The sequence below is a fragment of the Nicotiana tabacum genome, chromosome 16 (assembly GCF_000715075.1).
Source record: "Nicotiana tabacum cultivar K326 chromosome 16, ASM71507v2, whole genome shotgun sequence".
In the NCBI taxonomy this organism is placed as follows: domain Eukaryota; kingdom Viridiplantae; phylum Streptophyta; class Magnoliopsida; order Solanales; family Solanaceae; genus Nicotiana; species Nicotiana tabacum.
The window spans coordinates 9,656,148-9,669,310 of NC_134095.1; the positions used below are offsets into that span (position 1 = coordinate 9,656,148).

The 13,163-nt window shown below is 37.7% G+C and overlaps 1 protein-coding gene and 1 pseudogene across 2 annotated transcripts; one reads left to right on the forward strand and one right to left on the reverse strand.

Annotated features, from left to right (window-relative positions):
* Window positions 1-777: 777 nt before the first annotated feature.
* Window positions 778-2,155, forward strand: LOC107773623 (uncharacterized; annotated as a pseudogene).
* A 5-nt stretch (window positions 2,156-2,160) lies between these two features.
* On the reverse strand, window positions 2,161-8,534 carry LOC107773431 (putative inactive heme oxygenase 2, chloroplastic). Of its 2 annotated transcripts, XR_012699930.1 has the most exons (6): window positions 7,848-8,534; window positions 6,709-6,932; window positions 3,603-3,710; window positions 3,378-3,510; window positions 2,677-2,815; window positions 2,400-2,583 (listed from the first exon to the last, which is right to left on the reverse strand). XR_012699930.1 is itself a non-coding variant. In XM_075232586.1 (5 exons), exons 1-4 carry the CDS (start codon window positions 8,467-8,469, stop codon window positions 3,418-3,420), a joined length of 1,047 nt encoding a protein of 348 aa, XP_075088687.1. In that variant the 5' UTR covers window positions 8,470-8,534; the 3' UTR covers window positions 2,161-2,815; window positions 3,378-3,417. The 2 variants fall into 2 exon arrangements, 1 of the variants encoding a protein (XP_075088687.1); XM_075232586.1 differs by having other exon boundaries at window positions 2,161-2,815.
* Between the last annotated feature and the right edge of the window lie 4,629 nt (window positions 8,535-13,163).

Sequence of the window (13,163 nt, forward strand, 5' to 3'; positions counted from 1 at the left end):
TTCACTATTTGATTTCCCTATTCTTTCTTAGTTTCTCCGCCTCACGCCCTCACCAGTCAGCTCGTCAAGACTCAGGCCGACGTCAGTCGCATTTCTCAGCTTCTTTCTTTCACTCTTCAGTCGCATCTTCACTTCATTTCTCAGATCCATCAGATTTTTCAGTCACATTTCTCAGCCGCATTCTTCAGCTTCATCTTGATTCTTCGTGTAAGTTTTTAGTTGCTTCATCTTCATTTTTTTCTTAGTTTGTTTGAAAGCATTTTGACTCTGGATTTTTCTTAGTTTGTTTAAAAGTTGAAGTGAGAATTGTCATGTGCTTTAATTGTTGAGTTGTTACAAAGTTATCTTGTGTCAGTTGTTATAAAATTTGTATTTCATAACTAATAAACTTTTTAATCTATATACAATATGCTGTACTAGAGTAAAAAAGTAGATATCAATGTACAAAGAGTTACTGCTAGTCGTTTGAACAAAGAAGATCTTAAAACACTGATTTTACCTAAACTGTTTTATACATTGTGAAACTGTTTTAGTTATTTTATCTTATCGGATAAACCGATAACCGAACTGATAATGATCGATAACCGATTAACCGATAACCGATAATCAATATCTTATCGGTTTGGTTATCGGGTTATGATATTTGTAAACCGATAACCGATAGGCAAAACAAATAAGATTCATAACCGAACCGAACCGATGCCCACCCCTACCTTTTCCCGTTGAGAACAGACTTCCAAAAAAAAAACAAATCTATTTCCTGAACGGAGAAGGGTTAGAACTTAAAAGCTTCCAATCCTTTATTCAACAGGAGAAGGAAACACAGACAACTATTTATATTGCACTGGACAGCAAACACACACACACAAACACACACAAACACACACACTCTTGCAAACACAAATCAATACGATACTCCACCAAAAACTGGAGAATGAAAAATCAAAGATTCAGCCGGCCTCAAAACCGGAAAGTTTCGCCAATAGGCGGCGACGCCTCTGCTGCTACGAAGGAGAAACAGGGTTCTATACAAATTCCAAAGAAGAAACTCTATCCTTATTTACAAGAATTATACAAAAAGAAAAGTTCCAGGAGAGAAAACGCGCTAAAGACATTGGTAGAGGAATTCGAGACCAATGTTCGTTATGAATTTGCCCAGAATAATTTTGTCACTTTAGTACATCGATGCCAAAATTGCATGAAACTTGGTTCTGCACTGGAGATTGATCTAGCTTTACAACTTATAGGATTAGTTGTACTGACTCTAGGTGCAGGAGATAATGCACATGAGATTTATGAAGAATCACTGGTTTTTCTTCCTAAACTCCTCAATTCCAAATTATCTCAGTCGGTCAAAGTGTTAGAGTGTTTGTCAATACTCTTGTTGCTGCTAGAGATTTTGTAGACACAGAAAGATCAATGGAAATTATATGGCAATTCATGAATCAAGAAACCAAACATTCAACGTACGTGACTGCTGCAGCAATATCAGCTTGGGCTCTGCTCCTTTCGGATATAAATACATGGAGAATTGGTCACAAAAAGTGGAAAGAATTGATCCCTTATCTTCTAAAACAACTAGAGGAAGGTGATGAAGATGTTACTGCTGCTAGTATCAACGCGCTTGCTTTAATATTTGAAAAAGGTAATCTTGAGAAATTCTCAAATCAAACACAAGAATATTCAAGCACAAAGGACATGAAAGATGACATGATGAAGCATGTAAAGAGAGCAAAACAAGATGCTTCGAAAATTCTGGAGGATGATTACAATAAGACAGCTACTATTACTTTATGTGGTAGAAGACTTACCTTTAGTACCTGGACACAATTGAAGCAGATGAATTACATAAGAAGATTTTTGGGCTACGGTTTTACAAATCACATGATGGAAAACAAGTATCTTCATGAACTCTTTCACTTTGTACCTGCAGCAATGAGATATAGTGGCTTAGAACTATATAAATCTGAATATGAAAGGTAGCCGTTCGGATTTTCTTACCTGATGTAAGAAGAAAATGTTGCAGAAAGAGAATTTATATGTCTCCTAATTCTCTGCTGAACAAGGGAAAGACTCAGTTGATGAACAAGTACAGGAGTATTGCAAAAGAGGCCAAGGCTGGACATTACAATGCTGAGGGAGAGCTCGACTGAAATAGTGTTTCTAAATGTTGTCTTATTTTCTTTTTTTGAGTTGTGTTAAAATATTGACAACTTTTGACATGTTCTCGACAAGTACTACCTTAATCAACTTATATTATCAACTCTTCAATCAGTAATCCTATGAAGTAAAAGCTGACAAGTAACTGGAGAAAATATGCCTAATTATAGCGATTCTTATAACCTTATTCCAAGACCTTGTAATATTGCCTTCTCAGAGACAATGTAAACACTTACACGTGCAAAAAAGAATAACACAATTATCATTAGTCTTTCCTCCACATCAAAATCCCAAATGTTACATTTGCCAAATAAATGGCTCTAAAATGGTTATGTCAAAGGAACTTGATTTCCAGCTCCTCGAATGCACAAACCACTCTGGCTCTCTTCTGTTTATGCATCGAAATGCTTCCATGGCTGGATTCTGCACATTACAGCTCTTCTTCAAGTTTAGAATGCTCCCGGAGAGTCTGCAAGTTAAAACCAGAAAACCAGGGAAAGAAAAGAGTACAGCCACCTGCCTCTAGATGCAGAGTTATATTCACCCGTCTGCATCTTGATGAACGTGACCAACGACAATCCTCTCAGTTGTCAATCTATCCAGTTTGATGCAAAATATGCACAAGTTGTTCGCGACCACAACACTTGTGAGCCAGCTGTTTGACATGAAAGGAGATGCGCCCATTAGGAACAGAGTAAGTTGAGAAATGCAATTATAGTAGCTTAGTAAGAGGATCAGCCAACTAAAGCACATGATTTCCAGCAGTTATGAAGATATGCACAAGGATTATAGGGCCAAAACATTTTAGAGTACTTGAGACCGAGTAGCAGAAGGGAATTGCATCGCAAGTTCAAAGCGATCTACATTCCTTGAAGGACATGCTGTAGCTCTCAATGAAATCACTGCTCCTTCTAATTTGGCAATAGTAAGTACAGTTATGAGAGTTAAAACGACCAAAATTGACTCCAACAAGAGAGAATGATTCCCATAGATAACATGTTCATTCCACAAGAGAAGACATCAGGACGTATAATCTCTATTACAAGATAATCGAACCAAACATAGAGCCCAGTAGAACTGAACAAGAAGAAATAATGAATAGTAGATTACTTTCTAGACACACCAATCAGCTCTTATTGATAGAACAGAGTCACATGACATGTGGAATGAAATAGATATATTAGAAACCGGTTAGTTTAGGATTGAAGTGACCTCACCATTGAGAAACCAAGTTTGACCTTTGGATTGGAACGGCTTTTACAGGATAATCAGCCGAACAATCTGACCCATAAACCGGAATACCTTGGTTACTTCTCTCAGACACTTATTCTTGTCATCTCTAGACCAATGCTGCAATAAAGATGCAATTGATAGGAGAAGCAGTGAGTGGTGCTTTGAAGCACTGAAACAAAGTCCATGACACAAAAATCTTAGGCATTTACCTTTGCCAGCATGTTGAATTTTTCACGCACACCTCGCAACAACTCTTCTGCATCCCCCTCCCACTTGTGGAATTCCAACTCCTTTTCCTCTAAGAGTTTCTCAAAGGCCTAATAAGATCAATTTAGCAAATATACTGAGTTAAAGGAGCTAACTTGCACATTGGAAGTCTCAAAGCCACCATATGACGACATAAATTGACAAAATGCACTAAAATGGTAATTCAAAGTAGCTCAATTTCAAGCATTTCTTCCTAGTTAACTTTATCTTCAATGGAAAGTGGTCAATCATCACAGAACAAGCAAAAACTTACCAAAAAATAATTATTGAACAAGCCAAAGTTTCTTTTCTTTTTAGTGTTATATTTTTTTGGATAAGTCATGTGAAAACCAAAAAGATTAGAGATGGTAAGCAAAACAAGAAATTTACCTAAATTTTAAGCTAGAAAAATAACAACACAGATGTTATTTAGTTCCTCATACAAAAAAATAGATGTTATTTAGTTCCTTATAAAAAAAGAACATAGATGTTATTTAGCATTTGCTCAAAAAATGACCAGCTATTCCAAAATCTGCACCATAGCGATGTACAGTTGCAAATTGGTTCATTCAACTTAAGTAGGAGTTATTTGATTGATTTTTCTAAACCTAGCTTAAGAGACAATCTGGACCAAATTCCATCTTACTTTGAGTCATTTCTAGATAAGAGCTAATTGAAGGAGATGAGAATAAACATAGAATTTGCATTTGCCAGCCTAGACTGTTCTGATTTTCAATTTGCATCGTTATATTTATAGAGTCCTACCTAAGTCATAAACTAGTACTATTTCAGCTTCAGCAGTTGCTAGACAAGATGAGAAATTACAGCCACATAATAATTACTAAAGCCTGAACTGACTAACATTAGAAGTCACTTCACCGCCTGCCCCAAAGAGAAAAAAGAAATAGTCCAAGGTCCATCCAATGACAACAAGGAGTATATATCCCTGAGTAACCTTCAAACATGTCAAAGACACCATGTTTTCTTCAAAAGAAATAGTTATCATGACGAAAAGTTATAGGCTCAAGCTGGAATTTAATGAGTTAAACTCTAAAGATGGAAAAAGGATGCTTTCAGTTGTGCTCCTTCCCAAATTTTCTTAACTCATAAATTGTTTGTTTCAATTGTTAATTTCTAAGCAAGGTCTTCATGTCTGTGACACTACTCCTATTCGAAGCTATCTCAGGGTTGCACATCAATATGTTGAAGAGCATGACTTACCCAGTGAATGAAGTTCCAAATCTGGAGGAGCTGGCTAATCTAATGGGCTGCAGTATTGGCTCCCTTCCCACAACCTACTTAGGCCTCCCTCTAGGAGCTAAGTACAAGGCAACAGAGATATGGAATGGAGTAATTGAGAGTGGAGAAAAAATTGGCAACATGGAAAATGCAGTATCTTTCTATGGGTGGTCGACTGACTCTAATCAGCAGTGTTATAGATAGTATCCCCACCTACATTATGTCCCTTTTCCCCATGCCAAACAAGGTGCAGAAGCAATTGGACAAAATTAGGAGATCATTCCTATGGAAAGGAAATAGTGAAGGCCACAAATTCCATCTAGTGAAGTGGCCAAAATTGATCATGCCAAAAAATCAAGGTGGTCTGGGAATCAGAGATTTGGCCAAGCATAACAAGAGTCTGCTCATGAAGTGGTGGTGGAGATATGCTCAAGAATCAACAAGCATATGAAAAGAGGTAGTTAATGCAAAATATGGGGTGCAAAACAAGTGGTGCACCAAGCAAAATAGAGCACCACATGGAGTTGGCCCGTGGAAGCATATCAACAACCTACAAGAAGCATTCTTTCAAGAAGTGTCCTATAAGGCTGGGAATGGCAACAACATTAAATTCTGGAAGGATAGATGGCTCAACAACCAAGCTTTAAAAGACTCTCATCCCGACCTATACCAGATTGCTTCAGACACCAACTCTTCTATAGCCCAAAATAGAGCAGGGAACACCTGGGATCTTCACTTCAGAAGAAAATATGCAGGATTGGGAACTAAACCAGCTACTTGATCTTTACAGAACTCTTGAAGAAGCCAAAGGGGACTCTCAAGTCCCAGACAACTTAAGGTGGGGTAACTCTGTAAGAGGTAACTACACTGTAAAGGCCGGTTATAGCAAACTAAGTGCATCTAATGACATGATTGAGCTTTGGCCATGGAAGCTGATTTGAAGACAAGACTGCCCACAAAAGTCAAGTGTTTCTCCTGGACAGCCCTCTATGAAGCTATTTTGACCCAGGACAACCTTAGCAGAAGGAATTTTCAGTTGGCAAATAGGTGCTACATGTGCAAGCTCAACTCTGAGTCGGTTAATCACTTGTTTCTACACTGTGTTGTGGCATCAGACCTTTGGAACATGTTCTTAGCACTTTTTGGCATCAACTGGGCAGTGCCACAGAACATGAGGGGCGCAGTTCTTAGCTGGAGCCTATGGGAAGTTGATAGATCCATCAAAAAGATCTGGCAAATGATCCCATTCTGTATTTTTTTGTGTCTATGGACAGAGAGGAATCGTAGATGTTTTGATGGCATTTCAACTTCCAACGAACACTTGAAGTCTAAATGTTTAATTAATCTTTTTAGTTGGAGTAATCTCTCCCCCATAAATGATATCATCCCCCTCTTAGACTTCATTAGCTCTCTCTCAATGGTTTAGTAACCACTGATTTTGCCCTTGGTTAACTTAAGGCTCTAGAATAGTTTTTTTGTCCTAACGAGTTAACCAAGCTCTCTATTGTAATCTTTTGCATCCTCTTGATGCCTTTAATACAATACATTACTTCATCAAAAAAACAATGGGAACATATGTTATCTAAAGAATCTCAACACGAGGCAACATGATTTGACAATAAAATAAAGCTCACGACAGAGGAAAAAATTTCAGCTCAGAAATGAGTTCAATATGTAATTAAACCCTTAACTGGAGATTTTTCACAAAGAGAATATATGAAGAAAGACATTTGAAGACCAAGCTTAATTTACTTCGTTTCGCCATTTCCAGACAAATGAAAACTCCACAAAAACACTCAGGGGATAATGACTAACACAAGGAAGTTGTACCTTTTTGCCTATGACTTGACCTCCTGCTATGTGCGAGAAATATATGTTGTAGAAGTGGCTGAGAAATAAAGGAGGAGTCTTTTCTGCCAGTTCCTCCAGATAACTGGCGTAACTGACTCCAGGATTGCTCGGTTCAGGAATCTCATAGCCATGTTGGCTAAACCAATCTAGGTCTTTCGATATACATTCTGCTCGCTCCAATCCAGTCCTTCTGAAGTAGGCATCTAGGTTAAACAGCAAAATAGTATAGCATCATTTGAAATCCAACAAGCAATATGTCCTCTAATAGCTTCAACAGTGTTATCTTTTTTTTTTCCTTTACACAAATAAATTCAGCCCCCCAAACATATTACACTGTTTCTTTTTTCTTCTATCATGAAAATGAGAACCAACAATTCTAAACAAGTTTGTACATAGTGCAAAGAACCTAAAAAAAACAATACAACACAAACTAAAAAAAGGCAGCCCGGTACACTAAGCTCCCGCTATGCGCGGGGTTCGGGGAAGGGCCGGACCATAAGGGTCTATTGTACCCAGTCTTACCCTGCATTTCTGCAAGAGGCTGTTTCCACGGCTCGAACCCGTGACCCCCAGCAAATTTACCAGTTACACCCCCTACTCTACTACCATCATTCCGAAGGTTTTTTTATTCAGAAGGATGGATAATAAATAGCTTATTCATAATCTTATAGGCCCCGCACCGCTTCATTCAATTGCTCTGTCAAAAAGAAAGGGAAGAAAATCTTTTTTTTGATCAATCGCCTGAACCTGCCTTTCTTTCTTTGCCAGGAGGGGGTGGCTGGTCACATGGCAGCAAATTTACCAGTTACACCAAGGCTCCCCTTCAGTACAACACAAACTAAGCATTTAGTTAATCTTTCTTGGTCTTATTTTAGGGCAGGGGAGGGAATAAATTGAAAGTTCAAGACTTTTTTCATCAGCACACAGGTTGAAACTTGGTGGATAATGGACCCACCTCTATCCTCTCCACTTAAATACTAGGCTTTTGTAACATGTGACATGTGCCTAACCCACACATAATGTGTCGCGCCCTTACCACTAGACCAAATAACTGGAGCTGAAAGTTGAAGGCTTTTTGGTGAATGTAACATAATGAACAAAGAAATAATAGCACTTACAAGAAACATCACTGGAGTCATCAACAATGCGCTCAATAGTAGTAAAAACAAGCTTGCTATCAACAAGATACTTGAGAAACCCTTCTATACTTGGCTTCCAAGTCTCCTCACTACCCCCATCGCCACCTATATTATTATTATCCTCTCCTGAGGAAGCTGATTCATACCCATTCTCACTCTCGGATGAACTGTCTTTGGCCTTGAAGTTACGAAGTTTCATAGCAACAAACCTCATTTCTTCAGTAATACCCTTTTTCTCACCTGGGTATTGCTTTCTGTACCTTCTCCTCTTCCTCTTCACTGGTGGCTTCTTGGCTAATGATGTAATTCCATCATCTCCTTCTTCTTCTTCTTCTTCTTCTTCTTCTTCTTCAGTTTCAGTCTCAGTTTCAGTTTCTAATTCTGATTCTGAAAGTGTAAATGAGGAGGTTGTGTTGAAGTTTGAACATTGAAGAGCAATGGAAGCTCGGTGCGTCCACTTTTGGTTTGAGGAAATAGATAGGAAAGAAGAAGAATATTTAGTAAAAAGTTGGGGATTGGGGATTTTAGGGAACGACGAGGAAAGGGAAGATTTTGGTACTGGCGTTGAAGAATAAGAGCAGTAGCATGTCAATGTCGCCATTTGTTTTCTCTCTCTCGAGGGTTTCGCTTTCTTGCTGCCATTCTCCTGCTGTTGCCGTTATTTATCAAAGCGGGCGATAAGTCACATTCTTAAGTCGCTGTTGGTAATTGCGATTTATAGGTTGACAACGGTATACTTAAAATGTTTTATAAGTCGCAATAGACGTTTGCGATTTATAATTCCCTTTTAATCTATTTACTAGCTCGCTATGTTGGTTCCTCAATTTTCCCCATTCTTGATTCTCATTAGTTTATTTCTTTCTAAATTTTACTATTTATAATTTTTCAATAAAAAATAATTTGTTCACAAAGTAGGTGTGGGCATATATCGGGTAAAACCGATAATCCGAACCGTTAATTCTTTATTGGGTTATCGGTATTGGGTTATTGGGTTAACGGCTTGGTAACGGGTTAAATTATTTTTTTATTAGGTTATCGGTTCGGGCTCGGTTTGTATTTTTGTTATTGGGTAAAAACCGATAACCCAATAAGAATGATGTAATTTACTAATTTGCCCTTAAGTATATACTAGGGTTATTTATTTTCCTAATTCCCTCTTCACTCTTCAGTCTTCAGTCGTTTGTCTCTCAGTTCTCATTCTTGTTTCCGTCGCAGCCCCCAAGAGTCAAGACGCAAGACTCACCACCAGTTCTCCGCCAGACATCAGTAGATACTACACAGAAGTGGGAGCGTGCTTTTGTTAAGAAACAACAAAAGTTGGCAGTTTACACGTTCTGGTAGTTTGATTTCTTTGTTTTATATATTGCAAAATTTTTTAGTTGTTTTATGTTATCGGGTAAACCGATAACCGAACCGATAACGATATATAACCGATTAACCGATAACCGATAACCAATATCTTATCGGTTTGGTTATTGGGTTATGATATTTGTAAACCGATAACCGATAGGCAAAACCGATAATGTTCAAAATCGAACCGAACCGACCGATGCCCACCCCTATCACAAAGAGAAAAGAGATTTCTTCGATACAAAGTAACTTTTTCTAATGTGGCTTGCCACATATTTAAAAAGATTCAACTGATAAAGCACTATTACGTATATAAATGCATCAACGAATTTCTACGGGTAACAGACGTGATTTGGTTGAGATTTGAAGAAAAAGAAGGTTTTGGAGTTAAATTGAAATTTTTAAAAAAAGTATTTGAAAATATCATGTTATCGAAGAAATTGATAATCGTTAATTATATTGGGATTGTGAGAATCGGAGGGAGTATGACAGCTGGACAAGTTAGTGGACAGTTTGTTAGCTAGTTGTCACCAATTAGTTAGAGTAGTTAAAGTAGTTAGCATTAGTTAATTGAGGATTAAGTTAGTAGGGTGATTGTATATATATATGTGATGTATATCAGATTTTGTATTAACTTTTCAATATACTAGAAAGTTCTTTACTTACCATTCTCTCTCTGATGTTCATCTTCTCCTCTCAAACTCAACTTACTCGTTTAGGCCTCCATTAATGGAGAACGAGTTGTGACTGAGATCAGCTCAACTCATATGGTATCAGAGCAGTCGATATTAATTGTCTCTTAGTTGAGTATTTTCGTGTTTGTGTGATATAAATTATCGCTCAAGTTCAGTAATGGCAGATGAGAAAATTGACCTCACTCATCCTCTGTTTCTGCACCCTTCTCATACACCAAGCTCAGTTTTCATTCCAATTCAACTTACTGAGTTTGAGAACTATGGATTATGGCGTAGGACGATGCGAATTGCTCTTGAAGCTAAGCGAAAGCTGGGGTTTGTAACTGGTACATGTAAGAAGGAGACCTTTAAGAAGGAATCACATGAGGAATGAGAGACATGCAATGCGATTGTACTCTCATGGATCATGAACACTGTATCAACAAACCTCGTTAGTGGAATAGCTTATGCATCAGATGCGCACCTAGTTTGGGAAGACCTGAAGGAGAGATTTGATAAGGTCAATCGAGTTTGAATTTTTCAATTGCATAGAAATTGCAACCATTTCTCAAGGAACTGATTATGTTGATTCCTATTTCACGAGACTGAAGGAAATGTAGTCGAAGTATGATGTATTAGTTCCCATGCCAGGTTGTGATTGTGCTAAATCAAAAGACTACATTGAACACCTTTATCGTCAAAGGCTGCTTCAGTTTCTCAGTGGTTTGAATGAGACCTATAAGCAGGCAAGGAGGCAGATTCTGATGAAAACCTTTAAACCAAGCTTATGTGTTGATAATTGAGGATGAAAGTCAAAGATCAAGTCCATATCCAGCCTTAGGAGATAGAAGAGATCCTATTGCTATGCAAGCTGGATGAGGACAAGGGTACAAAGGGAAAAAGGCATTCATGAAAGTGACTACTGTAAGATAACTGGACACTTGAAAGAAAATTGCTATAAGTTGATAGGCTATCCTACAGATTTCAATGCTAAAAGGAAGGTTGTGTCCAATTGTGCAACTGGTAATGCTGAGCATGAGGAACAAGCACACATGGTTGGAGGAAGAACACACAATAATGGTCCTGCAGGAGGGCACTTCTTCATTGAGAATCAATATAGACAAATTCTGGATATGCTGAATAAAGACACCACATTTCCACAAGTCAACATGGCAGGTATTGCTACTGCACTAATGACTAATAATCCTAGTAAAGAATGGATAGTTGATTCTGGTGCTCATCACATAGCTACTTCCCTAGATATACTACACTCTAAGACTGAGTTGAAAACTGGTAGAGATCAAGTTCACTTACCTATTGGTGAGAAGACAAATATATCTCACATTGGCAGTGCAACATTTCTTAAGGACATGGAGATTAAGAATGTTTTATATGTTCCTAACTTCAAATTCAATTTGTTGTCTCTGTTAAAGCTCACAAAAGAACTCAGTTGCTCCGTTCACCTCTATCCTGACTTTTGTGTATTTCAGGACCTTTGGAGTGGCAGGATGAAGGGGATTGGTAAGGAAAGGGGAGGCCTGCATATGGTGAAAGATGAGCACATTGCTAGAAGTTTGAGGCAAGCATCAGTTGCAGCAGTCCAGAAACCAGAAGTAAATGGCATTCTTTGACATAAAAGATTAGGTCACACCTCTGTTAGTACAATGAAATACATAGACTCCTTACAGCTTAAAGATCTTGATGTGAATAAAGATTGTTCTGTATATCCTTTAGCTAAGCAAAGCAGACTAGTTTTTTCTAGAAGTGTTACAAGAAGTAGTAGTCCTTTAATACTTTTACACATGGATGTTTGGGAACCATACAAGATTCCCATACATGATAGAAAATACAACTTTCTAACAGTTGTGGATGATCATTCTAGGTATACTTGGGTACATTTACTACAGATGAAAAGTGATGTAATTGTTATGTTACAAAGGTTTCTCTCTATGCTAAGAACACAATTTTATGTAGCCATTAATTAAGACTATTAGAACTGATAATGGAGGAGAGTTTTTTAGTAAAAAATGTGTTGAATTACTTGAACACTATGGTATTATACATCAAAGTAGTTGTGCTTATACTCCCCAACAAAATGAGGTAGTTGAGAGAAAACATAGACATATACTAGATACAGCAAGGGCCCTAAAATTTCAGGTAAATGTACCAACTAAGTACTGGGGAGAATGTATTACTACTGCTGTTTACATTATAAACATGTTGTCTTCCATCATTCTGCAAGGCAAATCATCATATGAACTCCTACGTCATCAGAAGCCTTCTCTTGAGCACTTAAGAGTTTTTGGTTGCTTGTGCTATGCCACCACTATGATATATGACAACAAATTTTCAGCAAAAGCCAAACCTGTTGTGCACCTGGTCTATTCAGGCACACAAAAGGGCTACAAGCTCTTGGACCTTGCAACTAATCATTTTTTTGTGTGCAGGGATATTGTATTCAAAGAGCATATGTTCCCATTTGCTAAGTCTTCCTCATTGCGTCCTGTTAATGTTCCTTCTAAGGGGACTGTATCATTTGAGCATGAACCAAGGGAAAGAACACAATTGGATCAAAATGGGTGTATAAAATAAAATACAAAGCTAATGGAGATGTTGAAAGATTCAAGGCCAGGCTAGTAGCAAAAGGATACACCCAAAAAAGAGGGGTTGGACTACCATGAGATCTTTTCACCAGTTGCCAAAATGGTAACTGTGAGGTCAGTCATTACAGTAGCACCATAAAATGGTGGACTATGTATCAAATGGAAGTGTATAATGTAATTTTGCAGGGAGACTTATACAAGAAGTATATATGGAAATGCATCAAGGTTTTAGAAAACAGGGGGAGACCAAGGTATGCAAGCTAGTGAAGTCCTTATATGGACTAAAGCAAGCTTCAAGACAAATGGAATATCAATCTTACAGAGGCACTTCTTGAAGCAGGGTATAAGCAAGGTATATATGACTATTCACTGTTTACCAAGAAGAAAAGAACAGATTTTGTGGTTGTTCTTGTGTATGTGGATGATTTGCTCATCACAGGAAACAATGAGCAGTTCATTCATGAAACTAAAGATGTTTTAAATCACAAATTCAAAGTAAAGGATTTGGGAGAATTGAAGTTATGAGATCCAACAAAGGGTCTTACTAAATCAAAGGAAGTATGTCTTGAAATTGATTTTTGATCTGCGGTTCAGAGCTACTAAACATGTGGCCACTCCAATAGATATGAATCAAAAGTTCACTTTAGCAGAATTTAATGCACATGTTG